This window comes from Telmatherina bonti (assembly GCF_933228915.1).
Source record: "Telmatherina bonti genome assembly, chromosome: 14".
NCBI lineage: Eukaryota > Metazoa > Chordata > Actinopteri > Atheriniformes > Telmatherinidae > Telmatherina > Telmatherina bonti.
The window spans coordinates 18,468,481-18,495,905 of record NC_136612.1 but is presented as its reverse complement, the minus strand read 5'-3'; the positions used below and the strand labels follow the sequence as shown (position 1 = coordinate 18,495,905).

At 39.7% G+C, this 27,425-nt stretch overlaps 4 protein-coding genes across 7 annotated transcripts; all 4 read right to left on the bottom strand.

Annotated features, from left to right (window-relative positions):
- Positions 1-537: 537 nt before the first annotated feature.
- arhgdia (Rho GDP dissociation inhibitor (GDI) alpha) lies at positions 538-11,177 on the bottom strand. 2 transcript variants are annotated; one of them, XM_079252367.1, is made up of 7 exons: positions 11,142-11,160; positions 9,415-9,470; positions 4,988-5,183; positions 4,190-4,273; positions 3,726-3,802; positions 3,570-3,633; positions 538-2,186 (listed from the first exon to the last, which is right to left on the bottom strand). In XM_079252367.1, exons 3-7 carry the CDS (start codon positions 5,175-5,177, stop codon positions 1,984-1,986), a joined length of 618 nt encoding a protein of 205 aa, XP_079108493.1. In that variant the 5' UTR covers positions 5,178-5,183; positions 9,415-9,470; positions 11,142-11,160; the 3' UTR covers positions 538-1,983. The 2 variants fall into 2 exon arrangements, with proteins under 2 accessions (XP_079108493.1, XP_079108494.1); XM_079252368.1 differs by lacking the exon at positions 9,415-9,470 and having other exon boundaries at positions 11,142-11,177.
- A 998-nt stretch (positions 11,178-12,175) lies between these two features.
- Positions 12,176-15,216, bottom strand: alyref (Aly/REF export factor). Of its 3 annotated transcripts, none has more exons than XM_079253575.1 (6): positions 14,869-15,216; positions 13,344-13,502; positions 13,094-13,241; positions 12,908-12,971; positions 12,648-12,825; positions 12,176-12,551 (listed from the first exon to the last, which is right to left on the bottom strand). In XM_079253575.1, exons 1-6 carry the CDS (start codon positions 15,112-15,114, stop codon positions 12,537-12,539), a joined length of 810 nt encoding a protein of 269 aa, XP_079109701.1. In that variant the 5' UTR covers positions 15,115-15,216; the 3' UTR covers positions 12,176-12,536. The 3 variants fall into 3 exon arrangements, with proteins under 3 accessions (XP_079109701.1, XP_079109699.1, XP_079109700.1); XM_079253573.1 differs by lacking the exon at positions 14,869-15,216 and adding an exon at positions 13,924-14,864; XM_079253574.1 differs by lacking the exon at positions 14,869-15,216 and adding an exon at positions 13,957-14,864.
- Positions 15,217-15,750: 534 nt separating this feature from the next.
- mcrip1 (MAPK regulated corepressor interacting protein 1) lies at positions 15,751-20,706 on the bottom strand. Its single transcript, XM_079253001.1, has 5 exons — positions 20,618-20,706; positions 19,839-19,932; positions 19,541-19,659; positions 16,570-16,674; positions 15,751-16,460 (listed from the first exon to the last, which is right to left on the bottom strand). Exons 2-5 carry the CDS (start codon positions 19,844-19,846, stop codon positions 16,396-16,398), a joined length of 297 nt encoding a protein of 98 aa, XP_079109127.1. The 5' UTR covers positions 19,847-19,932; positions 20,618-20,706; the 3' UTR covers positions 15,751-16,395.
- Positions 20,707-21,775: 1,069 nt separating this feature from the next.
- On the bottom strand, positions 21,776-23,975 carry ppp1r27a (protein phosphatase 1, regulatory subunit 27a). Its single transcript, XM_079252283.1, has 3 exons — positions 23,219-23,975; positions 22,895-23,045; positions 21,776-22,665 (listed from the first exon to the last, which is right to left on the bottom strand). The coding sequence occupies exons 1-3, from the start codon at positions 23,652-23,654 to the stop codon at positions 22,545-22,547; spliced, it is 708 nt and encodes a 235-aa protein (XP_079108409.1). The 5' UTR covers positions 23,655-23,975; the 3' UTR covers positions 21,776-22,544.
- Between the last annotated feature and the right edge of the window lie 3,450 nt (positions 23,976-27,425).

Genomic DNA, 27,425 nt, shown 5'->3' with positions numbered 1-27,425 from the left:
AGAAAGCCACTTAAAAATATTAAACTGCCAAATGTATTTCATGTTGTGAAGGACAGATCTGCTCTGGTTTTCTGTGGGTAAAATGCCTTTGAGTGTCTGCTACTGATAATCCAGTGTTGTTGTAATTGCGATTAACTGATTTATTGAACTGTTGCCATTTCTATTTACTGTAAGCACTGATAAAGCCGAATAATAAGTGAAAGTTTGGCTTAGAAAGCATTTGTAGCATGTATTTAACACAAATTGCAAAAATGTCTTTAAAAAAAACAGGAAATAAATCACAAGCTTTTGATCAGAAAGTGATGTTTGTGTTGTGATTCACAAAAGGTCTCATACAGATGTTTTTATCTGTCCTTGCGTGGGTCCACTGGTTATCTAGTAGGGCTGTGACGACACGCTTTTCTCCCAATTCGATTCCGATTTCCGAATGAAATCACTAAGAATGAATCCTTTTGATAAAAGGGAAAAGATTATCAGCGCTTTAAGAGTTAAGTTATAACCAGTCTGTATAAAATAAACCACACAGCGATTCCCAGTCTGAACACTTTAATGTGAACACAGGACATCAGTAAACGGTAGGTAACATAGCACACAGTCAAACTTGGCTCACCAAGAAAAAACCATCAGCCGAACGGACATCATTCATAAATCTATGGAGTGTATAAAAAATAAGCAACCACTTTGATTATGGCAGGATGTGTGTGTGTGTTAACCACTGGTACTGGGTTGAGGACTCAAGTTCCTACACTGATCCCAAGAGTTAAATACAGACTGTGTTTCACCTCAGTGATGAGTCTGGAGGCACAGTGAGCAGTGGTCATTTTTGTACTGTACTTCCTGTGTTCAGTTCAAGGAGCAGCTACGGCGTCACCTTGGACACGCTGGTAAAATCCGCTGGGATGCGAGGACACGGAGGCAGCTGTACGTACAAACTGGACTTAGTTCAATTATTAGACTTTAAAAACCATTACAAGAACTGAAACGAATGTGGTGTTGAGATGTTATCCAACACTTCTGTAATGGCTTTTAGAAGTAATCAAACCTGAAATACAGACAGTGGAAGTCCTTAGCCCTGATTTCCTGTTCATGAATTATAAATCGTGTTAAAATAGGCCCACATATTTAATCTGAAGGCAAATGGCTCAACTAAGTTGTCTACTTCTTCCTAATAGTTAAGGCCACGCGGCTGCTTGCAAAACTGCCATAATACCCTGATCAGAAGAGGACAGGCCACAGTTAAAGCGAGGGGATCACGAAGGGTTAGAGGTAACCGTTTCCCTCCCCTCTGTTCTCTCAGCAGTTCTCCTCGGTGCTTAAACATTTGGAAACAGAGCTGGCCTGAATTCCGAATAATTTAACAAGACCCAAGTACAAGTAATCTGCTCAAAGGCTTTAGCAGGGCTGCGTCCAAAAGTTGTGTCCAGCAATGATTGCTCAATGAGCGTACAGTGACCACGTACACGCAGAACTACGGCTTCCTGTACGACGTTATCCAAGGCAGATCGTGGTTAATATAATCAGAAAATAAGGAAAAGAAAAGGTGGTCCAGGGAAGAGGAAAATCACCCACAGCAAATACTTTCACCGATTTTTTTTTTTTTCCTTTTACAAAGAATCTAAAATGGAAAAATCAGGACTGTGCACGTTGTTTGCCTTCTCCATGTTTTCAGGATATAATACTTACAAAATGTGGGTGCAAACAAATAAAGCGTTATGACGGGAGGAACGATGTGATAGCAATAAAACAAAAAAGGAAAAAGATGGCAAAAGCAGGGGATTGAAGGACGGAGAGAGAAAAAGCCTGAAGGAATGAAAACAAAAAAACAAGACAACCCAAAAAAGTAAAAAAAAAAAAAAAAAAAAAAAAAAGGGGCAGTGGGGGGGGAAGAAAGAAAAAAAAAAACCCCAACATAATGGAATGACTGTAAGAGAAAGTTGAACAAAGCAGAGGAGGATCCGGGTGTGGGAGCAAAAATCAGGGGAGTCAGTCTTTCCAGTCTTTCTTGATAGCGAGGCTCCACTCCCAGGAGAGGTGATCGTGCTTGTCGTCGTCAGTGAACTTAGACTTGATGTTGTAGGTGCCACGGGCCAGCATCCCTTTGGGCGACTCCTCCAGGGTGGTGAGGAACTCGTATTCCTCGCTTGGTCTCGGGCCATAGCTGCCAACCATGTACTCCGACTTATCAACTGGAGATTAGAGGAGGATGGAAAAACGGGTTCATCAGCAGAATTATTTCAAGCTTCAAAACATTTTACCAAATCAGGCTCAAGGGAAGAAAGATGAACTCAGGGAGCATAAAATATCATTTCTGCACACCAATTGGCTTGAAAACATCCAGATCTTAACATAAAGAAATGCAAAACGACCAGAAAGACAAAGCGATGAAGGTGAAGTATGACCCATTGCAAGCAGAGGAGGAAAATAACCAATATTTTGGGTCATAAAACCAAAAAAGCAAAGACAGGTATGGAGAGAAATTTGTTTGTATGGACAGCAAGAGAGAAATGTGTGGAACGCAGAAGGCGTAGCTGGCGCCGGAGCCAGGTGAAACCAACCAACAGAAACTCTGCTCTCACTCACCAGCTAAGGCCCCGCCCATCAAATGCAGTTAAATTTACAAACAAAACTTTAGAAGTTGCAAACAAAGAGGACTGATTTGCAAACAAAACTTTTTAACTTGTAACCAAATGTTTTTAACTGTAAAGAGAAGAGGACTTATTTTTATGCACAACAGTTGTAATTATTGACTTCAAAACATTAGTTTTGATTGAAGGAAACATTAGTTTTGATTGAAGAAAACATTAGTTTTGATTGAAGAAAACATTAGTTTTGATTGGAGTTGGAGAAGTATGCTTTCTCAAATATGTATTTTTTAATTGGAACCTAATTAGTTTCTAACTCTACAAAAAAAAAACCCTGATTCCTCCCTTTTATTTTGCTCTCAAAAATCATTGTTGGTTTCAAATCTGACTCATTTGATAGGATAATAAAGAAACAAATTTCTCTCCGTAGACGGGCATTAAGTTGCAAAATATTAGACAGATCCAACAATGTTAGAAAACAACCTGCAGTATCAACACGGTCTGAGGTTGGTTTGTGTTTCCTGATGTTTTATTTATTACAAGCTGTTCATGTAAAAAAAAAAACAAGAAAAAAACAACCAAATTTCAAATTCCTCCACACAGCAACTTTAAATGAACATTTCCAATCAGCAGCTTGTAAACTAAAAGCAGTGAACGAGGAAGTCCGATCGCTTCATTCTGCTCATATGATAACTATAAAATGCTGGAAAATGTGAAACTCCAGGAAGTTACTGATCTCATCCCAACCAACCAGTATGACAACATATTGAGCTCAGGGGGTAGTTTTGAGTATGTTAGACAAGCTGCTTTCCTTGTTTCTAGGCTTACAGTAAGCTAAGCTACCTGGCTAAAGGCCCATGTTTACCAACGCAACATGAGCAACACACTGACATTCATCACACACAGCAGGAAAGTAAGACAATAATGGCCTTTCTGTGTCAGAAACCACATGAAGAACTAAACCTAAGATTAAACAGCAGGCCTCACCTTTCACTCCTTTCCTGAATGACTGCTGAATGTACTTCAGGCCCGACACAATGTCCTTATTCACCTGCAAACGACCACAAGCGTTACGTCCGACATCACAGCTTTCCCCACGTTACAGCTGGAGTTTGCTGCAAGAACCAAAAAGACCCGACTGACCTTGAAGTTGATCTTTATTTTGTATTCGACTCCCTCCTTCAGCGTGAATGGGTTCTTCTTGAAGTTCTCCAGGTCTCCTGGTAGAGGAGAGCAACATATGCCACGTGAAAACATGCACAATCACGCCGTGTTTAACTGAAAAAGGTTTTTTCTTTTAGAACGAGTGCGGTTTAGTTCTATACAGCAACAACACTGCCCACCAGAGGGCAGCTGCTTTTCTGCTGTGGCTCATTGTGACCACCGCGGGGAGACAAAGAGCACCATCAGGAAATGACTTGTTAACCCACTTACACAGGAATCATGTCATTACCAATTAGAGGACTAATGACCCAGCAGGTCATTTGGTTGCTATTTGCACACATGGCCACGAGTGATTACTGTTCCAAAGTAATGTTACTGTGAGACATATTCAAGTAAGAGCTGATTAAAAGTGACTTTTTATGTCAGTGAAAAACCGTTCTTACCCTGCAGGTCAAGAATCAGAGGAGCAGGCGCCTGATCACAGAGCAGAGTCATCCGCATCACTTGGACGTTTGGGGCGGTGGGATCTACACGGAGGATAATTCACAAACATAAGGTGCGTTACAAAAACCTGGAAGGACTGCAGTGAATCACATCTCAATATAAAAAAAAATAAAACTCAGCAAAATAAGTATGAGTTCAGAAAACCTGTTATTAACATGAAGGGAAAACCGGTGACTTTTGGTGCGTGACGTTAGCGTCCAGGTGTTTGCTTTGGTTACAAACAGCAGACTTTGCTGATGTAGTGGGTGGCAGTGTGAAGATGTAAGAAAACAGAAGTTTTCTTTTGCTTTGACCTGCTCTTCAGTGTGTTTTGATCCAGTTTCTGCATTTTTAGTTGAATTTTTTTTTTTTTTTTTTTTTTACAATAAAAACCCATAGAAGGGTTGTATTTTCTTTTTTTTTTTTTTTTTTTTAAGAACAAAGGAGGAAATACCCCTCATGTGAGTGCAAGGACTAGTTCATAGCTTTCATTACTTGCTGAACTGTTTTCACAACAAATAGCTGACATTTAATATCCTGTATTATTGTTAGAATAAACACTCAGAGCAACAAGTTTGCCAAGTTTTGGAAAGAATGTCAAAGAAACAAACAAACAAAAAAAAAAACACAAATTACACAAAACACAAATTCTCTGATAACATTAAAAAAAAAAAAAAAAATGCATGAATGTTTCCTCCACTGCGTGTGATTACTAATGACAGAAATGTTCTTTACTGCTGTCTGCAGCGAGCACCAACCTGCGACCACGTTGACTTTCCCCAGCAACGCTTCCTTGTACTTCCGCAGGCTCTCATCCTCTTTGTCCAGCTCCTGGATTTCCTGTAGGCTCTTCTGGGCAGGAGGTTTGTAGTTGACGGCGGCGTCGGCTTCTTCGTTGGCCGCTGCGATGGCTGCCAGCTGCTCTGGTGTGGGCTCCTGCTCTGCCATGGTGTGCTAAAAAAAAACAAAACACAAAAGCAGAGAAGGATGAGAATCAACTTTTACAGAAATCCTGCTTTGATATAAAAGAAATAAAAGAATAATCTCAACTTGAAGCAAAGCAGCAAAGACGCCTGGCTGCTGGATGACTGCAAAGGGATTACTTATCCAGAGTCCTTGGTGAACTTTGGCTTCTTAGAAAGCAAAGCTGGTGTAGAGCTCTGCCGTCGCCATGACGCATAGTAAACCAACCCATCATTTTAACAGACAAGAGTGACAAGACAAGTACCAGCTACAAATTAGTGCGGCCTATAATAGACACACAACGACACACCGGGTCTTTGTCTGCTAAGCAACTGTGTGTGGACTTACACACATGTACACATTAGCAGACAAAAGCCAGGACATGCGACACTTCAGCCCTTCTTGGCTGTGGAGCCAGTTTCAGAGGCTGACGTAAAGCAGACACGCTGGTTGTCTAAAAAAGCCGATGATTATCTCGGACCTCCGTTGTTTCCCAGCCACTAAAACCTGCAGTCAGGCTTCAGTATGAGGGCGAAAAACGACAACAACAACAACAACAACAAAAAAGCACTAGCCCCACCACAACACTGAGCAAGCCACGACTTGTCCTCATCTTCGGGGTATTTGGTTGGAGATATAAAATGTGGGGGGGGGAATGTTATTAACACCAGCTGGGGCACAGCTTTTACTAAGCAGACCAACACCTGCAAAAGACGGCGCCGCTATAACTCTGGTGTGCGGTATGTTCTCCTCTCGCTTTGGCCGCAGCCCCACAGAAACCGACAACACAAATCAAAGTAACGGCTTCTCAGCTGAAACAGATTTCTGACTAAATTAGAACAAACAAAATCACATCGTGTTTTTAAGAATCGGCCTTTCTGCTAACAAGCAGCTTCGCTCTAAAACGCCTAATTTCTGCATGTTTTAGACGTTTCCACACTCAAAGAACTCGACTTCCTAAAATACATTACGGGGTAAACCTACAGAATCATTAAATAAAAAATCATTTTGGGAAACAAAAGTGTTGAATTGGTTTAAAAATAAAAAAAGATTGTGGCAAACAAGATCAATCCAACAGAGGTCAAACATTTGATGAAATATAACCAAATAGAAAGCGGAAGATTAGAAGCGAAACACACTTCTCCTTTTGACTCTCATTACACAACAGAAAGACAGTAAATCACCCAACAACAATAATTTCCATTTAAAATCAGCACATTCTTATCTACTAACATTTATGTCGGCGTGAGAGCCACCGCTCATCAACACAGACAGGCTTATAAACCAGAAAAGTGCAAACATACAGTCAAGCAATGACAATGACAAACAAACCTGATTGATAAGGTCTCAAACTAGATTAACCTGCTCTTCACAGGGAGGAGGAGGAGGACAGCTGAAAACAGATCACACAAAACTAATTCCGCCTCTCTGCTTTATTACACTGTACAGCCGGGTTTCAGCTGTACAGGAAGTGAAAACACGGCTCACTTTTTCCAAACGGGGGGGCCTCTGTGCTCCCATGACAAGAAGAAGAAGAAAAAGGCACAAATTCCTCTACAGCCATGTTTTGGCCGTTCAGCTGTGTTTAAGTTGAAGCGTTTTTGTCAGAGGAAAACGGCGCCATAAAGCCGTTCCGTAAAAGTCAAAGAGCAGGTTGTTGCTCTCCCTGACGTCTGCAGCAGGATGCACCGAGACTGCATTACCGCCATGTCACACAGCAGGAAGCTGCTCTATGATGCCGCTCTGCTGGAAGGTACGACTACATCGCTTTTAAATGCGAGAATTTCCACCTGAAGGCCTTTTTTTCCTGCTTCAACAATCCAAACGCTACTGTGAGATTTGTTTTAGGTTTCTTACTGTAAAAAAACGAAAACCTTAAACATGACATGGACATCATGAATAATGGAAAAGCAAGAATATAATCAGCTTTAAAATGCATTATGATGGTTCATGCTGTGTGTGGTGAGCCTTGTAGTGCATCAATCTTTGCAGCTTCTCCCTGTTTTTTTTTTTTTAATTTTTATTCTGCCAACAACACAAGCACAAACAAATTAAGAAGAAATGGTCTCCAAATGTGTGACGCAATGTTTGCGAACTGCATCGTTCCGAGATGCCATCTTAATTATCTATAAAACTGTTGATTTGTCTGAATAAAGGCTCATGTGCTCTGCAAAATGAGATTAACCATAACAAAATCACCACCCTGAAAATAACATGGCCAGCCCCCCTTTCTTTTGCTTAAACAATGTGAATTGTGGTGATGTGACACCAGGCTGCCAGGAAAAAGACCCCGTCATTGTTCGGTCTGCTGGGAATCAGCTCGGCGGTCATGAGACTGGACGTGCTGTTTAAACTCTCCACCTCCGTTTCTCAGCCTTCACCTGAGCAGCTCTGGTGGAGGATAAACTGTTTGTTTGACTGGACTAAACAGAAGTGGTCATTTTACAAAACACGGCAGACTTGGCAGCAGCAGCAGCTACGGCTCCAGATCAGGCCCGGTTCCTTAGCAACACAGCTGAGAGTCTATCAAAAGGTGGGATTATGGCTAACAAGGAATTCAGGCTCTTTTGACAGGAATTCTGCAGTTCAAGGACAAGGGAATCCTTTTATTATGTGTAGCATGTTGAAGGGAGGGTATCCAACCTCCAACAGTGTGATTACTGTGCATGTCGAGCACAGTGTGCAAAAATGCTGCAAGGTCACAAACAGAAAGGAAAACTGTATCGACACGTGACGAAAATAAGAGACAAGATGACACTTTGGGGAATTTTTGATTATATAGTTATATTTTCTAGGTTTCTCTACATCTTTTGGGTTTCACGCTGATCCAAAATGCGGAATGAGACGAGCATTTCTAGCAATCAACAAACAGGGCTGCCTTCGGTTTAGCAACTGAAGTTGACAAACTGGTCATCCTTGATGCTCGAGAAGTTAGCTTTCACTTTACAAGAGTGCTGCTGAAACTTTACCACAGCTTTGCTTTTTATACAACGATCCAAGCAAGTCTCAAGGACGCCATCAGGTTAAGCAACATTTCATGTTGCTCTTAGCAGCTCTGTTCACTGACAACGCTAACACAGCACATGCTGATGTTCAGGTTTGGCAGTAACGGTCAGAAGGAGTACAAGAGGAGCAACAACACCACGAAGTGTAAAGCAACAAGTAGTTGTGAAGTGGAAACCCTGAACGTCCCCCTTCTCAACTCTGCAGCGCTCATTCTTCTGTGGAAACTGATGTCTTGAATTACTTTAATTAGATACAATAGTGTCTAATTAAGACAACATGGCGTGGAGCAGGAAAAGATGCCTGAAACTAGGGCAGCTTCACTTTTCATACCCTGTATTGCTGTAATATGGAGCAAAGTACACATTTAGCTTGAAAGACAAAACAACAGGATGCGACTGCTGTTTCTCTTGATGGAGAAAACGCTGTAAAGAGGCATGACGTAATCTCTGCAGCGCTCAAAAATATGTCTGAGACCTTTGGACTGTTTTAATCCACCCAGTTTCTCTGGACTTCTGTTTCCTAGTCATGCTGCTGTAATAAAAGCTTATCAGTTAAAGGAGTTTAGCCCTCATTTTCTTCACAAGAATAAAAAATTCTCCATTATCTTCATTCTTATTGAACAATTCTTTAACACCATAAATGCAGCCGAGCTGTCATAATCATCACATCCTTTATCTACTTAGTAAAGTATTTTATTCACGCATACAACCCAGTTTATTTTACACCTGTCAGATAAAAATGGTGACAAACCATTTTGAAAATGGTGCTAGGATGGGATTAAATGGTGGAGAACATGATCTGACTTATGATTTTTCAGCTGTAAGTGTGTAATAACTGTGAAAATTGGTGGGAAAAGCACATGCAGACACTGGGATATACAGCATCTCCATATACAGTGGATTAAAAAGTGATCATTTCCAAGTGAACTCTGCTTAATTCAAGTAAGGATTTCTTACATGTCAGGCAGCGACTAAGCCATTTTGTCTGTCAAATTACTGCAAACTTCCTTTTTTGGTGCTCGATGTAGCACATCCTTTAGAGCGCTAAACCACACTACTGCAGAAATGAAACACGACTCATCTTAACGCTCGCCTGAGAGGCTAACCTAACCAAGCAGGATTTTTAAACATGTTGTGAATGAAAATGGAGACTTTAAAAAAAAAAAAAAAAATGTAAATCATGCTCCAGAACTTGGAAGAAACTGCGCTAAACTTACCAAAGCTTTGAGGAAGTGTTGCGGCAAGGTCTCTTGGCAGAACTGATGCAATGCAGCTTTTGCAGAAGTAGACAAGAGGGAGAAGGATACGAGGGAAAAAAAAAAAAAAATCAAATGCATGGTCGCTTAAGAACCTTTGAACAACCAAATGAAACTACAAAGCGTGTCATTGAAATTGCTATGCATCCAAAGTAAGGATTAGACTGATCGCAAATAAAATAAGCAACAGAAAGAGGGCCCTGTGAGAGATAAGGGAACAAAACATAACCCTATCCCAGGAAGGAGCTGAACAAATAGGAAGCTTTAAAAATAGCTAGAGAAATCCCTGCTTGCAGTAGCAGGAAGCAGAATGGGGTAGCCCAAGTGCCCACTGAGAGATCCAGGCTTACTCGCCTGCTCCACCATCCAGTCCAACATCTTAAATGGAGGTAAAAGAACAACCTTGACAAGAACTGAGGCAGATGAATATATTAACAACATGGCTCAAATTAAATGCACAAATCCCTTCACTAAAGACCATAACAGCTGAGAAAAGCTGCAGAAAGAGGCTCGGAAAGACCTGTAAGTCTATTAACTGAGGTGGGGTGGGGTCTGCTCAGTCTCACAGGTTGTGACATGACTGGCTTGGAGAGACCACTAAGGTATGGCAGTGTGGAAAAAACAAAAGTTTGACTAGCTAAATAATTTCTGACATAAAACAGACAAATGCAAATTCTCAAAAATCATTGCATGGTTAAAACTTTAATAGCCAGCTACTGGGACTCTAAACTGTTTGTAATATTTTCTGGCCTCTAACAAGCCTGCTACAAGGAAACGAAATTAAAAAAGGAAAATATCCAAATTTTTCTTCAAGTTGACCAATTTGGGACTTTAAGCTTTAAATGGTGAAACAGAATCTAAAAAAAAAAATCAGACTTTGGTCCTGCAAGTTTGCACATTTTCAAGTTGAGGTGAAGACAGGAATTTACAATCAAGACACTTTTCCAGAGTAATATTTTACACACACAGCAAAGAAAGGACGAAAGTTGTGTCATCAACCACAAATCTGCAAGCCATTCAGACAAGCTCACAACTTCACCGTCACATTACCGCTAACAAATGCAGACTGATGCAAGTTATCCATTGTGCACTTGACAAGAAGCCGGGAGTGGGGTGGGGGGAGCCAAAATGGTGGCTGATTTTAGGTGTGAGGTGAATTAACAAGTTAGCAGAGTTCCAGGAAGTAGCTGAAAAATATTCCTCATACAGCAGGCCGAGTGTCTGGCCACTGGCACATTTATAAACTGGCACATTTCGCACACTAAATGACACGACTTGGGCAAAGTTGTGTGGTTTTTCAGGTCTGATGTGTGTACTACTAAATGCAACTACAGGCATTATGGTTACCTAACCGCCTACACTGCTCAGTCTCAACACCCGGAAATTCAGACCAATGCTGCTCTCCTCACACTGGGCGGACAACTTCATCAGGAAAAATAGTTTGATACGTTCCCAGGTTTTAAAAACTTAAACTAAAAAGCTACAGTCCTGACAATAAGAACTTGCTTATCGGAAGAAGGGGGGGAAAAAAAAGTCCTGAATTTTCTCTTTAAAACAGCAAGTTTGTCTATGCTTTCTGATCTGAGTGTTATAAACTTACTAAATTAACAGTGCCAGTCCTTTCATGTGTTTTATAGGCAAAAATCAAGCGGTCACAGGAATGTGGTGCATGTTTTGTCAAGTCTTACCGTTCCACTGCTGCTCGGTTGGGGCAGTCTCCTGTGAATGGGAGCGAAGCGAAGAGACGGAGAACAAACCTGGTTAGCGACCGGCCACATCCGGTCTGCTGCCTTCAAAGTAAAAGATCACTTTTAAGCCACGACAGCTCCGTTTATGTTCAACGCTGTTCATGAATATAACCCTGACGTTTGTTTTATTTTTTTTAGGCTTAAAGCTTGCCAAGTGTCGAAAAGCAAAGTATGCTTTAAAATTATATTATGTAGCCTACATACTACCGACTAATAGTGTTACATTTTTTTCTAATTTAAAAAATGAACAAAGTCAAAATTTTAAACGAAGCGTTATAATTATATCGAGTGTCAAATTGTAGATAAACAATTCAGCATCAAGACTTCACAGTTTTAAAGAAATTATACTTGTGGTGAGGGCTCTGAAACACCTAGAAAAGCCTAACCGGAAGTTGTAGTGAACAAACTTTACAACGCGATCTTTCCGGAAAAAGACTTTCGGCACGCGGGTCCTCAAGTGCCGCCTTTAGAGGTCCGGACATTTGACTTTGACAATTTGTTCCTTTTCACTTCCGCTTAAACTCTCACATATTTCCGGTCGAACATTTATTAGTATTTAATCAACTGTAATCAGTGCATTTTAGCGAACTGATTAAAAAGGCACAAGTATTTTTAAGCGTACTGAATTGGTCAAGAATTAAGTTAGAAGGCAAAAATCTTTATCCAGCACGCCATCTGGTGGCTTTAATGAGTTTACTACCTTCACTACATCATGGATCCTAAATTCCGGTCCTGCAGGCTTTCCTACTGTCCCCGCTGCAACACACCTGATTTAAATTGATGTGTATTTAGGAGACGTGTAGAGCTTGTCCAAGTCAAGTGTGTTCCAGCAGGGACACTTGAAAAACCTGCAGGACATCAGCCCTTGAGTGTCAGTGGACTACACCCTTAAAATCTGCTCAACTATACTGAATCCCTCAAAGCTCCCTGTCCAGCCAAGATTAAATGAAAAACTAAAATATAATGCAAGTTAGTCAAGTACAAAAATTTACTTAAGGTGTTGGCAAAATCACAAATCAGGCAAGCGAAACATTAGACAAACCACAAGCAGACAAACGAGCCAGTTGTTTTGGTTAATATACACTGCAGGTTTTTATTACAAGTTTCATTAACTACAGGGTAGAGGGACTTAACCTACAGCCAAAACCATTTATCAGAAAAAAAAAAACAGAAAAAAAAAAAACATACTGGTAAAAAACACTTTGGAGTATTTAAAAGAAGTTGGAACAACTTTAAATCACATCAAAAGACAACCAAGTGTAAAATGTTCTGCACATCTGTAACAACCACCCCTTTCTGTGCAGACAGGAAGGGGCGAGATTAGGAAGAGCTTCTTTAACTGGTGTCCATCTGTGAAAACAAAGGAAAAAGAAAAGTAAAATCAGATGACTGACTATGCAGTACTAATGAACAGCAGACAGGAATCCCAGTGAGAGTTGGACTTACTCTGGCATTGTAGGCATCTAACTGGGCATCAAGCTCCTCTGCTGACAACTGCTGCTTGCTACTACCGCCACGACCACCCCGTCCTCTACCCCTGGGACCACCTGCACCACGCCCTCCTCGGCCTCGCTGCATGCCAAAGCCACGACTTCTGTTCATGCCTCCACCACCTCTGTTTAGACTGAAAAAGAAAAACAGCCGCCATTACTCATTACATCCAAAATGCCACAGTGACTGAACACTAGAAAGCAACATTAACCCACCCCTGCATAGGCCGCCTCTGTGTGTCGATCTGTGATGTGACAAGTTGTATATTCATGGGGCGCCCTAAAGAGACAAAACATAAACCCCTCTCTGCTTAGGTGGAACAGCAACACCAACTAAAGTAATAAAATAAGACCTTCATACAGTCAGAATTCAACAAAGCATTTGAAAGGTTTGGGGTTTACCATCAAGTGGGATGCCATTGTACTGTTTCATAGCTTTAAGGGCATCCGCTCGCCTTTCAAAGTGGACATCGGCTGTTCCAAGGCTTCTTCCTGATCGGTCATAATGAACAGCAGCTTTCTTCAGAGTTCCAAATTCAGCAAAAAGTTCCTTCAAAAAGAGGCAAAACTAAGAGTCTTTCCAAATACAAAAAAAAAAAAAAAAAAAGGAACACAAACTAAAATGAAATTTGGACACTGCAACGCCTAGTACCTGGATATCAGCATCTGAGACCCCAAAGTCCAGATTGGAGACAAGAAGCTTTCCTCCAGTTTCCACACCAGCTCCACCACCACCTCCAGCAGCACCATTGAAGCCGCTGAAGCCATTGTCGAACATGTCATGCTGCCACTTATCTGGAAGCTGTTTAGGCTGCAAGAGATGAAAAAGAACGCACCTGCTGACTTCAGGATCCCCTTGCCTCTGTCAATCACAGAGTCCACACGGCTGGGTGTTGGGGCAAGCAGGGGCTCCACTTCCAACAAGGCCAGGGTGCTCAGCTCCCTCAAGAGGGTCCCAATTATTCCCTGCCCACCCCATCACTACAAGCAAGTGAATCAGCTCAAACAGAAGGATATACACAAGACAGAACATACATGAAGTACAAAAGCAAGGGGATGTTTTGTACATCACCTTTGTATATATATACACATTGATTTTGTTTAATAAAGTTTAGCAGATACCAGTCTATTCAATTACTAGCATATCAAAATTGAGCCAATTTAACCCAATTATTCCCAATCCCACCCACAATCTTTACTTTTAAATCTACAAAACTTCACAGTCTAGCTACCATAAGTGCCCATTGTTCTCTTGCCATCTGCACCTCCACCAAGGCCCTCCAGATATGCTCCTCGGGTACACAGGGGGGGGGGTCGCCATCTGAAGCAGCGTTGCCTCCAGCGTCGCACCATTTGTCCTGGCTCGCCAAACAGTTCTTTGTAAAGCCTCGGTGGGCTTTCAAGGCGGTAAAGTGTCCATAAGATGTAATGGATGGGAGAAAAAAATATAGGAGGCGACCAGATTCCTCTCTATATGAGCGTGGATTCGGTGAGCGTCCATTTTGAGACCACGCCATTTTGACTGGGGCTTTGTTTGGTATGTCTGGACACTCAACTCATTTAAGAAGAGGAGGATTGCCTTTTATGAATACTATCAGGGGGTTAAAGTCCATTTATCCATCCGTAAGAACCAGGTGAAATGGTAGAAAAGCAGGCCTTCAGAAACCCGCCAGCCACTCCCCGAACAAAAGGCCGCCTGGTCGCACTGAAAACACCATGCTCCCATTAGAAGTGAGGAATCATTTGAGGGTTAATTTTTTCCAGGAAGTGGCCTCCTTCCACCATCAATTTGACTCTTGGGGTGAAAAGCTGTTTTTCATCGATGAAGACTAGCTTCAATTTACGGTGCTGGACTCAAAATGGCGCTGGTGAGGCCTTCACGATCCAACTAGTTAGCCAACATGGCTAAGGCTTCCGCTCTCTCTCTCCAAACGACCTCTTCTTGGGAATTGACGGAACACATACGGGTTGTGGGAGAAGGGACATATTATGCAAACAACTTCCATTCACGCTTAACCGCGAGCTATTGTGATCTCCTCGGAAGGAAATCCGCGGTTAGCCGTCACATTATTTGTTTGACTAGCAAGCTGGCTAGAGGATTAGCTAGCAAGCCTACTGGAGAATAGAAGGTGGTTAACCAGGAAGGTTTTTCCTTTCACTGCTCAGCTTTCTCATACCCTGCTGTAAGGTGTTGGTCTGCCTCTAGCGCGGTTCAGGTTCTGTCGGTTCCTCATGGGGCCGGATCCACCGCCTCGACCGCCAAATCCTCCGCCGCCGCCACCAAAACGCCCAGGGCCTCCTCCTCCACGGCCGCCGCCGCTTGAGCCTCCGCGGCCTCGACCTCTTCCTCCCCGGCCTCCACCTCTCTGCTGCCTGTTCTGTTTGATAATGTCGTCTAGACTCATATCCATTTTATCCGTCATAATGCTGCCGCAAATTGCTAAACTTTTAAAGAAGTTTAAAAAATGTACACCCTAGAAATAATTGGTCCCTCTCCCTAGTCTTCACACAACGTTCTCTGCACCGCCGACAAAAACACAATGAGCAAACGACTGGATTATAGACCAACTGGCTCCCTCTATCCAGTACGTCAACCCAACGTCATTACGTAACACACAGTACACAGACGCCCTCTACTGTCAAGTGCATGATTTTGCCGTTAACTATTATGTATTTAAATGTTCACTCACTGTACTAAAATACTAAAATGACAACTATTTAAAGAGAAAACTTCAAAGTAATGTTTTTAAATTACACAATATTACTAGTACTAGCGGTATATTACACGTTTTTTTTTTGTTTATCTAAAATTTATACTTCCAAAATTCTATTTAACATTCAATGCCAGTAAATCAAACTTTTTTTAAAAAGAACAATTTCTAATAATACAACATAATTATTTACTGGTAGGCATTACAGCATTCTTCAGAGTAAAATGGTCTTTATCTGGGACCTTTGATAGTATATCTTCAGGGAAAAAAAAAGTCAAATTCAATGTCATCCACACAAGCAGGACTACTGTAAAAGTCTTTTATTCAAGATTTTGTTTCAAGGCTTAGAGGGGAAGGGCGTTAACTGAGGGCTGCATACTTGCTTACTTTACTTAATAAAGTCCATCCAAGGGTAAGAAAATGTATAATAAAAATGTTGGCCTTCTACATTGAATTTTGGCTTCCAAAACTTGCTTGTAAGGTAGGGCAAGGTAGGTATCCAATATGACCATTCAATTGCTTCTACAATTTATTGATATTCCAAAATAAAAATAGAAGTCAGCCCTTTCACATTTTCCTCCAAAGTTATTTAAGTAGTAGTAGTAGTAGTACTGTGTTTTAAGACTGCAGTCTTGTATGTCCTGTGAAGTCTCAGCAACAGATATCAGCAAATTTAGATGAACACTTGCATCCGTCCCATCCACATTAAGAAAGTAAATATGCAGATTTACTAAAATGAAAAACAAGGGAAAAAAGAAATGGGAGAATCTGTGCTCCCTGAATTCCCAGTTTTTTTTAGTCAGTTGAAAAAGGTGAAGAAAAAAATATAAATAAAAGATAAGGGTTGCTATGGTCCAGAGTACAGAAATGAGGTTTGCATTCTGTGTTAGACTGGCCAACAAGGCTAACTTTTCGGCTGACATGGGGCTGATGAATGAAAAGTTCTTGAGGATAATGGGTGAAAAAAAGCAATTGGATCATCATCGGGAGAGACTAAGATTTCTTGGAGTCCTGTGTGTTGCGCTTTTTGAGGTCACTCAGGTCCACTGGTGTGAAAGCTGCAAAAGCAGACAGAAAAACATTGTTACCAGTCTGTAGATGACTGACTTACTACCTTAAGGTATCACAAAAACAGAACTCAAGTGTTATGGTTAACACAATACTTACAATGTAGGTTAGGATTTGGGTTCTTCTCCACATACTCTTGTGGTCCACGGTCATTACGTTCACTATTTTGTGTTGATCTGATGTCTCTGAGCACACACATCCAGGCTGTGAGGGTCAAAAGAAAAGACAAAAACATTTGTTTTTCTTTGTACATTTAGAAAGTGCTACTTGAGAGCCGATTTGGTGAAGACAAGGAAAAAAAAGGTTGTTTAAAGTTTAACTTTAAAAAATGTTAAACAGGTAAAGATGTGACCTCTAGCCAAGCTATGATGTGTTATTCTATCAGTGAGACTTTTGTGCATCTCATGATCATCACAGGGTGCCAGAATACACTGTGTCATAGGAGTCATTTGAGCCACAAGAAGAGATGACATAAACTGTAATGTCGTTTAACATGTTACTAACAGCTACTGACAGCTAATTCAGCATCCATCTTGCATCCTTCCTGACCTGTTTGCTCTCTCCAGCCAGCAAAAGAAGATTTTACAATGATTCTTGTTTTGTCCCTTTCTCTGTTTTAATCTTCTTGTGTTTCTTTGCTGAATCAGTAATGCTGCATGTTTAAAACAGCCAATTCCTTATTACACTGTGAAGTGAAACATCACGTCGCTTCCTGGATGTAAAAGTTGTATAGTGCAGTTTGTAAGCCCCTGGATGCTGCTGGGTAGCAGCAGCTCTAGAAATGCACATAACAGATGTCACTATGTCATTGAACAAGCCAGGGAAGCAGAGTTTTAAGGTAAAAAATAAAGAAAGAATGTGTCTTTAAGGCAGGGGTGTCCATGTTCGGTCCTTATGATCTACTATACCCCAACTGATACAACCCTTCTCCAACACACAAATAAAAAAAATGACTCGTTACTGGGCCTCCACAGAGCTAAATAAAATGTGAATGAGGGAATTTAGCCATTTGTTTCAGGGGTGTCAGAGAAGGGATGAATCAAAGAGTTATAGAATAGTAGATCTGAAGAACAGGACTTGGGCACACCTGCTGTATTGATGATGAAATGGTCTGACTGGTGCAAAGAGTCTTCAAGAGCTCATTTTAGAAATTCTAGTTGGGGTTAAAGTAGCACTATGCAACTTTCTGACCCTTTAATTATGTGATTTTCATTCATTTTGACATTTATTTATTATTATTTACTATTTATTATATACATTCTTGGAGCTGTGGTTCTCCAGCAGTGTGTGGAGACTGAGAAACACCATTTCACAAACTTTTTCAACTTTACAGAATATAGTATCAGCTGTAAATCCCCACACTGGTTGTTTTGAACATGCATTGTGGCTAAATAAGAAGACATTTTGGATCAAGGGAGGAAAAGCAGGGGATATAGGGAGAAAGAAGAAATAAGACAAGTCAACATCAGACTGACATTTACTGACTCGAGAGAACTCAGAATACAGGCAGGATACAAGACGGATACCAAATATCTCTTATTAACACCTCAGTGAGAACATTTGCCAACGTTTCGAAGCGTGGCAATAAAGTATAAACTCTGTGGTGACCAAACTGTCTCATGCTCCTGGAACCACTCTTTAACATATTGATCCTGATGAATGCTGGTACTGTCATCTTGGAATATCTCTGTGCTATCAGAAAAAAAACAAACATCTACTGATGGAAATCTGGGCATCACATACATTTAGAAGGTCAGCTGAATCAGTTTTTGGGCACTTAACGCTGTTGAACCCAGACCTAACCTACTGACACAAAACCAGATCATCTGCTTGGTTAAATCCAGGTGCTAACTTTGTGTTTACTTAGCCAGGCATTATGTATTATCCTACTGATATTTGGCATGGATCTTATTTTATGCCTCTTTTTGGCTGAGAACCTTAACTTTATTATCAACAAACAACCAAACTGACCTTAATCCTATAATAACAGCAAACATTAACATACTGGAGAGAAAGTAGAGGGACAGGACTTTAATGTAAACCAGAAGTTGACTGCTGAAGAGTGAGGAATCCAATGAGGTTTAAGTTGGCTGAAATGATCATATAGGTAAAAACTCTTAACATTTTCAAGGTCCTTTGATTGTTAAGTAAATGTAATGGCAAATCAAATTGTATTAATAGAATTTATCTTAATAGAATTTAAAAAATAAAAAATAATTTAGCTTTTGTGACAAAAACAGCATTATTTATTAAGCATTTAAATATATTCTAGATTTGTTAATTTGTAAATCTATTAGTCCCATTGGCAGGCAAGTCAAAAAAAGTTTGTAATTTCAACCCAGCTGGTTGAATGCTATGAAGGAAACTCCTTAGTAAGTAGTACAATTAAGCACAGGTGACAATTTTAATGGATGCTTCCTTTGTGAATAATTGGAGTTTACTAAGAGACTTTTCTGACTGGCTCAGTTCCTGTGCTGTTTTGAAGCAAGTGGTAAATCTACAACCAGTTGTTTCAGTTCTAAAATCTTAAGAACCCACTGCAATGCTGGAAAACTTGTTCAGAACTTAACCAACTCTATGTTGGTGTACGAGGATCTGCTTAGGTCAGGTAAAAGAAGCAGCACGACACTGGGTAACAACATTAAGTGAAAGGTTGAAAGCCACTTTAGTCTACGCTGTCTGACCCAAAGTAGAACAAACACAAACAGTTGCAATATCCAGCAGTAATCTACAAAAGTTCAGAATAGACTGGATGCAGTTTAAAAATAAAAGTTTCAAAACTGGTGTCAGAGCTCATGGCAGTCTCAAGATTTTCAGAAAAACCTTGGGTTTAATCAACCTGATTTTTTTTTTTTTTTTTTAAAATAAAGCATTCAGCCGTAATCAGTGAGGAACGATCTCTAACAGAACAAGCTTTTCAAATCTCCATATCTTGCAGGTGTATTTAAGACCAAAGGTACTCTACTGCAACACAGTTCAGTAGCAGCTCTGACTACAGATTACTAAGATTACAAACCTCACATTCATTTTCCATTAACTTTATCACGTTATTGTTTATGCAGATACTTACAATCATGTATAAAGCGCACATTTTCCTCATGGGCTGGAGTAAAGAGCTCCCCACTGTTAGTCGGGGATCGGGGGCTGGAAGTCCTCTTGTAGCTATTCACCATCCTGGGAGCTGATGAGCTTCGCAAACATGTAAAAATATAAATGATAAGCATACCAAGAAGTCCTTCATGCAAAGTACTTAAATCATAGTTAACTAAAAACTGAAAATGACATTGTTCTGTGTCTTGGCACCAAATATGATAAATGTTACATTTGGCCATGTTCTAACTGCATTAGTGCCATAATTAATTTCAGACCTGGTCATTCTGTTAGCAGTCTGTACTCGCTCTTCGCTCCTCTGTGGTGAGTAGATTTGAAGGATGCAAAGGTTCACAAGTCCTCAGCTGAATTCTAACAACATACAACAGTGGTAACTTCAGTATTTCCACATTATCTAAGGGGCAATTATCATTATTATGTATACATGCAGATACATGTAAGCTGCAGCTTTTAAATGCAAGCGAAACTGTGTGAAGCTACTGGTTTACTGCGTTCACGTTACTGATAACTTACAGTAAAATATATTATCTAATGACTTCAGGTGACATCTGCCACAATATAAGTTAATAATCTGTGAAGGGGTAAACTGTTTTCTGAAGGGCCAGATCCCCACGATAAGCTATGCATGAGAAAAAAGCAAATTTTTTTTGACGTTAATCAAACGAGAAGCTTTTGTTTACGTTTTAGCTTGACTAGCTTCAGTGTTGTTAGCAGCAGACATAACATAGCCAAACACTACAATAACAACCACTTCTCAATGACAGAGTCTTTAAGACGATATTTATTTTTTTTAATGTGTGTCTCTACACAACTATATTGCCATGCGGCGCTTTATGAAGATTTTCTGACACAATAGCTTCAGCTAGCTAACTTAGCTTTGTGACTTGCTAGTGGGCGATTGTCTTATGGTAGCGTTAGCTTGCAGCAGCTAATCTTTAATTTACGTAGTTACTACAGCACATTCATTAAATGAAGCTAGATGCATAAACGATAATTCAAAGGCACCATACAAATAAGCGTTATTTTTTACACATACCTCAGTCAGATTAGTCCTGTCGTTATCGTTATTCAGAGACCGTGTACACCGTTAGATCTGGCTAAAACGTTGCCAATGCCAACCAATCATTTCCGGAAAGACACACGGAAGAGAAACCACTTGCCACCCCGAGAGAATAATAATAATAATAATAATAATAATAATAATAATAATAATAATAATAATAATAATAATAATACAAGTTTAGGTTACTAAATACGCTTAATTTTAGTATAGTTACAGTTGTGTTCATATTTATTCATACCCTTTCATTAAGGAAGGAAAAAAACAGCGGCCTGTAAAATACGATGAAATCGACTAAAGTAATAATAAATAAAAGATATATGAAAATCATTACATTATTTTCTAATCCTGGTTCAACAGAAATATTTTTTTTAAAAAGCAAACAAATAAGATAATTTATTACATATTACATCCCTCCATAAACTAATATTTTGTTGAACAATCCTTTAATGTTTCCGCTACGGTCAGGTGTTTTCTGTTCCTCTCAGTCAGACTTCTGCACCTGTCGACAGATAGTTTGTCCCACTGTTCAACAGAAATGTGCTCTAATTTGTCCAGGACCAATTTGTTTGTTTGTTTGTTTGTTTTTTTCTTTCTTCAACTCCATTAAATGAAAAATCATTGTCTTATATTACTAAATTATATTTTAGAAAATTTTTAGTTATTGTTCCTTTTTTAAGTATAGTTGGATCATGGCTGAATAATAATGCTTTACACAACATAAAGAATGGCTGAATAGCTTTTGTCTGACACCATGGTAATTCAGATGGTCATGTTTTCTCCAGTTTGCAATATGGTAAATATATGCTGCATTTATACAATGTGCACATGTCCATTTCGTATCCTTAAGAAAATATACACTAACTATATCACTACCATGACACATATTTAAAACATTTTAAGGGTGATGAAGAGTTCAGTGCTCTGCACTAAGACTCAAAGTGGTGTTTAGAAGTCAACTCAAGAAACAAACCATCAACTTTACATTTGATGCAATTGCTCTGCTTCTTTTCCTTTTTTTTTTTCTTTAACAGACCACAACAGATTGGTCAAATTTGTAAAATATTTCTTTATTTATGAAAATATACAAAAAATAATATTTAAACAGAAAATTATAAGACTTTCATTGATGGCATTTGTATTTTCACTATATGAAATGATATGATACATTCGAGAAAACACTGCAGCAGTAGAGGAGTATAAACAACATAAACCCAGCAGGGTTTTTTTTTATGATTTTGTTTGAATTTTTTTGGACATCACTAAAGTATTTGGTATTGATCTGGATGACCCTCTTTCTGCCCAGCAGTGAGGATTTATAATAACATAAAAAATGCAATCAACACAACCCAAATTCTGTTGTGTAAATATAATATGCATACGTTCAAATGCATAAAAATGAATTTAAATACATTAAAAAAAAATTACAGCTAACACAAACGCTAAAATATTTAAACCAAAAAGCTAATGGGGATATAAATATAATTTTCTTCTGAAATTGATGGATACACAGATTTTAACATGTAAATATGACAACAAGGTTCAGCAACACACATTGTGTTACATGTCAGATAGTTGCAGTGTAAAATTTAGCCTTACAGCACCAACAGAGATAATATAACAAATATGCAAATGCCAAAGGTAAAATAAAGTCTTACATACAATAAAGAAAATAGAATGATTGCCAGAAAGAAATAGATGGAGTATTGCTTTAAGGCAAACGATTTTAAATGAGATCTGAATTTTAGTTGTGAATGTAATCTATCAAATTTAGCCTCCCAGGATCAGTGAGATGGCACAGTCTCTTTCATTCTGGCATTGTTTACAATTTCCCCTCTGAGAGGATAGTCTCATTATTTTCACTGTTTGTTGTTTTTCTCTAATGGGTCCATTTGCTGCCTGGTCAGACACAGCCAGTCTCAAACAGCTTGGTCAGCTCTTTGCAGTCTGGGTCAATGAGGTCTACGGGCTTTTCTCCACTTTCATTCTCTGCCTCTGTGCTTGCTCCCATTGCCAGCAGATACCTGAGTTGGAAATAAAGTAAAACAGTTCTCAACAAAACAGGAATTTAAAGTGCAGCATTTATAAATATGTGATGTAGGTAATTATCTTTAAACCTAAATGTGAATACCAAGTATTTGTCTCTTTTTTGGCAGTTTGAGCAGTGTGACAATAGTCGTATTTCTCTTTAAATATGAGTGGAAAAAGATGAACTACTTTAAAACAAATCATATTAGAAAAAAATGTCATTACTTGGCAATCTCTGGGTAGCTGTCGCTGCAGGCCATGTGTAGTGGCGTCCAGCCATCTTCATCTCTCTGATGAACATCAGCGCCATATTTCACCAGCAGTTTCACCACCTCCAGGTTTCCAGTCAGCACTGCCTCATGTAGCGCAGCCATGCCTGCACACACACCAACATCAACCATCCTGTTTGTAACTTGACTATCTTTTTTCCAACATCAAATGACTCCCTTTTCCTATTTCCAAACATCACTTAAAAGGTTAAAGCAGGCGGAACTGATGACCATATGTAAAAAATAAAAAAAAAGCAAAAGTAGTGATGAACTCGCTCACCTGAGTGGAAGAGCGTATCCACCCGAACCTTCCTTGCTCTCATGAAACGACCAATTTGCTCCAAATCTCCTCGTCTAACAATATCCTGGAAGATGATGTCATTGGGGAAGTGCACAGTTCTCTTTACAGGTGCCACGGGTAGCACAGGTGCAGGGTTTTCTTGTGCTTGCGTGCGACGTGTTGAACCGAACCGTGATCCTTTGCTGTATGAAGGGATGTATGTGGACGCAGCTTTGTAGCTGGATGTGAAATGTGATGGTGTGTAAGTTGTGGTGCCATGATGTGTTGGGGTATACTTTGAAACTGAGGCATATGTGGATGTGTATGCAGTAGATGTGTAATGTGAGGGGTTATAATAAGAAGGTGAGTGGTATGTCGGTGTGTATTGTGAAGTGCGTGTGTATGTTGTCAACGGTACATGATAGTTGTACTTCATCCTTGCAGTGGTTGCAGCTCTATCTCCTGCTATGCTCTTGGATTAGAAGGAGGGAAGAGAAAATCCAAGGGAGCAGAACAATCCAATGAAAGAGCAGTATCCTCTGCTCCGTGTCCTTTTAGTCTTTTCCACGCTTTATCCTTGTGACTGTCTGGCAGAAGCAGTTCCTTTTGGTGCTGGATAACACCAGCACTTTTCAAATCCTTTGCTTCACTTCCCTAAGTCCAAATCCCCTTCTGTTTTAGCTGCTAACTTCTTCTCTTTGGCACTTCATCTCTCCAATTTGAATCAGAATTTGTTGGTCACAGAGTTGGTTCGTTGCTGTTTAAAACAGTGGTCTGATGGGGCAAGTCAGACAGCATCTCTATATACCCTCTGTAGAGCTATTTTAGGGTCCAATATCCAGTGACTTCAGCTTAGAAATGAGTGACCCTCATCCTGCTCCTCCCACATGTGGTCACATGCCCACTGACACTGCACCCACCCCTAGATCATAAAAATGTTGACAACCACCTTGTTCCTTTTGCGTTTGCTTGAGAAAAACAATCTAAATGTTCCCACATGGACATGTAAACAATTATGTAATGCGCCGCCATGAAATATTGTCAGGGAAAGGATGGCCCAAGCCAGTTATTTGACCATTTATGACTATAACAGGGGTTTCACTGTGTTAATTTTCAAGGAATAACTTACTTTAGGTATTATTGACAGAGAGGATGATTGCAGGACAAATAAACAACATTTCAGGGGTTGCACTTTATGTTTACCCTTTGTGTAACCAAGGGGTGAAATAAATCATTTGTAGATTTTATATGGGGGACGGCAGTATTGAAAAACAGAGTGGATGATGGCACTAATGTGACCTCTCCTCTCAAATGCCATTGAAAAGTCATGTGGTAGACATAAATGCAGCTATTTACTACCCTGAACCTCTGACGCGCACTGACAAAAAGTTCAACTCTGCCATGCCTTGACTCACAGTGTTACATCTATCATGCATGAGAATCTCACCAATCTCACTGACCGCTGTAAATTAATAGACTATAATGTATATGTGACATTCACAACGCCAGGTGACTTGCTTATGTGCAAATGGTGCTGTAACATTGTTGAGTGGCACCAGCTGTCCCAAGACAGATGGGCAAGATGGGCAGAGCGGGTTATAAACGCTTCAGAAAACTTTTGGAAGACGTCTTGTGCATTTCACAGATGCTGCCAATGAAACTAAAGTAATCGCATCGCTGTCCATCCTCAGCTTTTTGTTTCTCAACACAGAATAAGTCTGACCTTGCCCCAGAAATCTGTTGTGATCGCTTCAGTCTCTTCACACCTGAACTTTAACCTTTAAGTTTTATTTATATATTTCATAGTTTTAATAATAAATAATAAAATAATAATAAAAACAAATGATCTATCTATCTATCTATCTATCTATCTATCTATCTATCTATCTATCTATCTATCTATCTATCTATCTATCTATCTATCTATCTATCTATCTATCTATCTATCTATCTATCTATCTATCTATCACAATTCTGTTCTTATTTTTTTGTAGAAATTTAATAATAAACCTCTTCAAAAATTTAGTTGTACTTCTTAGGTTTTATCATTTATAGATTATTTTGCTCTTATTTTACTTGAGGTTGACACCCCTGCTGTAAAACCATTCAAATCTAAGTGCGTACATGGAGAATTAATTTGGTCACAAACTAAATGATCGGGGACCACTACTCTAGTTTTGTGGGCTTGGATTTTGTATGAAAAGTCTTGATTTGATTGGGCTAACAATACTTTGGGTTGGTGTCAGGACCTTGGCAATGCCCTTGTTGGCTTGTTGAGCCTGCATGCTGTTGTACATGCAGAAAAAAAGCCAATTCAGAAACTTTTCTCCTCACACATAACCTTCATAAATATATTTGATCTAAATGCACCTTTATTTGTATCTAAAAAACCTCAGAAATAAATAAGGAAATATTCTAAGCAAGTGGAGAGAGATGATTTATTTATTCCAAACAGGTAATTATCAGACCTAAAAAGTCCCATTGAATATCACAGCAAGTTACTGCTTTACTCCTATACACACCACAAGTATCTAAACAAGGGAAGGAAGGCAAAGAGGATAATGTCATATATGTGACATGATAAAATGTGCTGGTGTTTGATTGCTTGAGGGAAAGAGTTTTATATGCAGCTATTGGGTTTTACAAGCTCAGAGTGTTTCCAGGTTGTGGCTCTGGCAGCCACACTCCTTCGGATTTTTTTCCTGCACTGCTCTGAAGCAACGTACTCATCAGAGAGAAACAAGAACCACAGCATGTGGAGAGTGTTTGTTTGTTACGTGCAGTAAGAGAATCTTGCTTCTTGCTAAACATAGTGTCAGACTGCACTCTTACCCGCTTGCCCTTTAGAGTGCATGTAATGATTTGTCAAATAACCAACATGTCCAAGTTGAAAATATTTAAGTGTAAAAGGAATGGCTAATACAAGAAAAATGGCTATCTACACACATGTGCGCACACGCACACGCACACATACAGGTTTGAGACTCTACTTTTGTGTTGTGTCATAGTAGAGGTTATTGTTTACTTATCTGCTCCTTTAACTTGTCAGTATTTTATTACTCCACATTAGCTGAAATATTGTCTTTAATCTCTTTTTAGGTTGCGAGGAGTTTTTAAAAATACTATCCTCTGCGTTTTGGCCTCTGGCCTTCATTTAGGTCATTGTACGAGTAGCATTTCCGATAGGGTGGGCAGGAAAACAGCCAATCATATGTGTCCCCACACATAGCAGTGAGACACCATCAGCTGATATGTGTGTTTCATACCATCCTTATTTAAAGTGTTGTTTGTAGTATGTTTTATGATGACTCTGAGGAAGGCCACATACCTAAATGCTTTTGTCCACCCCCCCACCCCCCTTCTATGTGAAACACGATGTAGGAGTGTTGCCAAAATCTCCTTCATCTGCATAAACTGGGAAGACTGGAATTCTGGTGGTAACATTTTCCTGCAATATTAATTGTCGGATTAAAATAAGACTAGAAGATGACTATAAAAGATATTTACGAATATTCCAGTGTTCTAAGAGGCAAAGTGACAACCAGTCTCAATGGGAAATCTTAATCCTATCCCCCAAGCTAGCATTAATTAAACAGAAAAAGTAAGCACATTTGTGTTTGATTGATTATTTGTATCTTTATATAAATGCCAGTTGTTGTTATTTTATACATTGTTGGAAAGCCTGATTGGTTGTCTTCACGATGAGCTTTAGCTTGTAAGGATTGTTCTTCTGTGGAATGAGCAACACAGCTAAATGTGTTGGTAGCGGCTACCTTTAAAAAAGAAAATCCTAAATCCACTACAAAATTCTGGTGTTTTCTATTGTTTTGAGCTTCAAGTGGTACCAGATGTGTGTAAGTCCCAGATGTATGACTGGCATCTGAACCCAGTTCACAGACAGGCATATCGTAATGGAGATCCTGGAACCAGTGGCGATCATATATCTCTGGGATCTGGGACCTAACTCAGGGTGACAATGTTCACATCTCCGAGTGGAGAGGAGGGAATGACCAGCTGTGATTCTAGACATCAGTCCAGTTTAGCACCTCAGGGATCATCTTGGGAATACTATTAGTGCCAGAGAAACCAACACAACCCTACTTGTTGAGGTTCAGTGACTCCTGGTTGAGAAATGGGATGCCACCCCACAGTAAACTGTGACCAGCATGAGGAGGAGGTGGCTAGGTTGTTGTGCTTGCTTATTTAT

Coding starts and splice junctions, on each gene's coding strand:
- ppp1r27a (XM_079252283.1), bottom strand. CDS start 23,654: ATGAAGTACAACTATCATGTACCGTTGACAACATACACACGCACTTCA. Junction 23,046..23,218: donor GGATACGCTCTTCCACTCAG/GTGAGCGAGTTC, acceptor GTGTGTGTGCAG/GCATGGCTGCGCTACATGAG. Junction 22,666..22,894: donor AGCTACCCAGAGATTGCCAA/GTAATGACATTT, acceptor TTTCCAACTCAG/GTATCTGCTGGCAATGGGAG.
- arhgdia (XM_079252368.1), bottom strand. CDS start 5,177: ATGGCAGAGCAGGAGCCCACACCAGAGCAGCTGGCAGCCATCGCAGCG. Junction 4,274..4,987: donor GAAAGTCAACGTGGTCGCAG/GTTGGTGCTCGC, acceptor TCCTCCGTGTAG/ATCCCACCGCCCCAAACGTC. Junction 2,187..3,569: donor ATTCAGGAAAGGAGTGAAAG/GTGAGGCCTGCT, acceptor TCTAATCTCCAG/TTGATAAGTCGGAGTACATG.
- mcrip1 (XM_079253001.1), bottom strand. Junction 16,675..19,540: donor TGTGCGCTTTATACATGATT/GTAAGTATCTGC, acceptor TGACCCTCACAG/CCTGGATGTGTGTGCTCAGA. Junction 16,461..16,569: donor CCCAAATCCTAACCTACATT/GTAAGTATTGTG, acceptor CTGCTTTTGCAG/CTTTCACACCAGTGGACCTG.
- alyref (XM_079253573.1), bottom strand. CDS start 14,208: ATGGCGTGGTCTCAAAATGGACGCTCACCGAATCCACGCTCATATAGA. Junction 13,242..13,343: donor TCTCAGATGCTGATATCCAG/GTACTAGGCGTT, acceptor CTCTTTTTGAAG/GAACTTTTTGCTGAATTTGG. Junction 12,972..13,093: donor CAATGGCATCCCACTTGATG/GTAAACCCCAAA, acceptor TTGTCTCTTTAG/GGCGCCCCATGAATATACAA.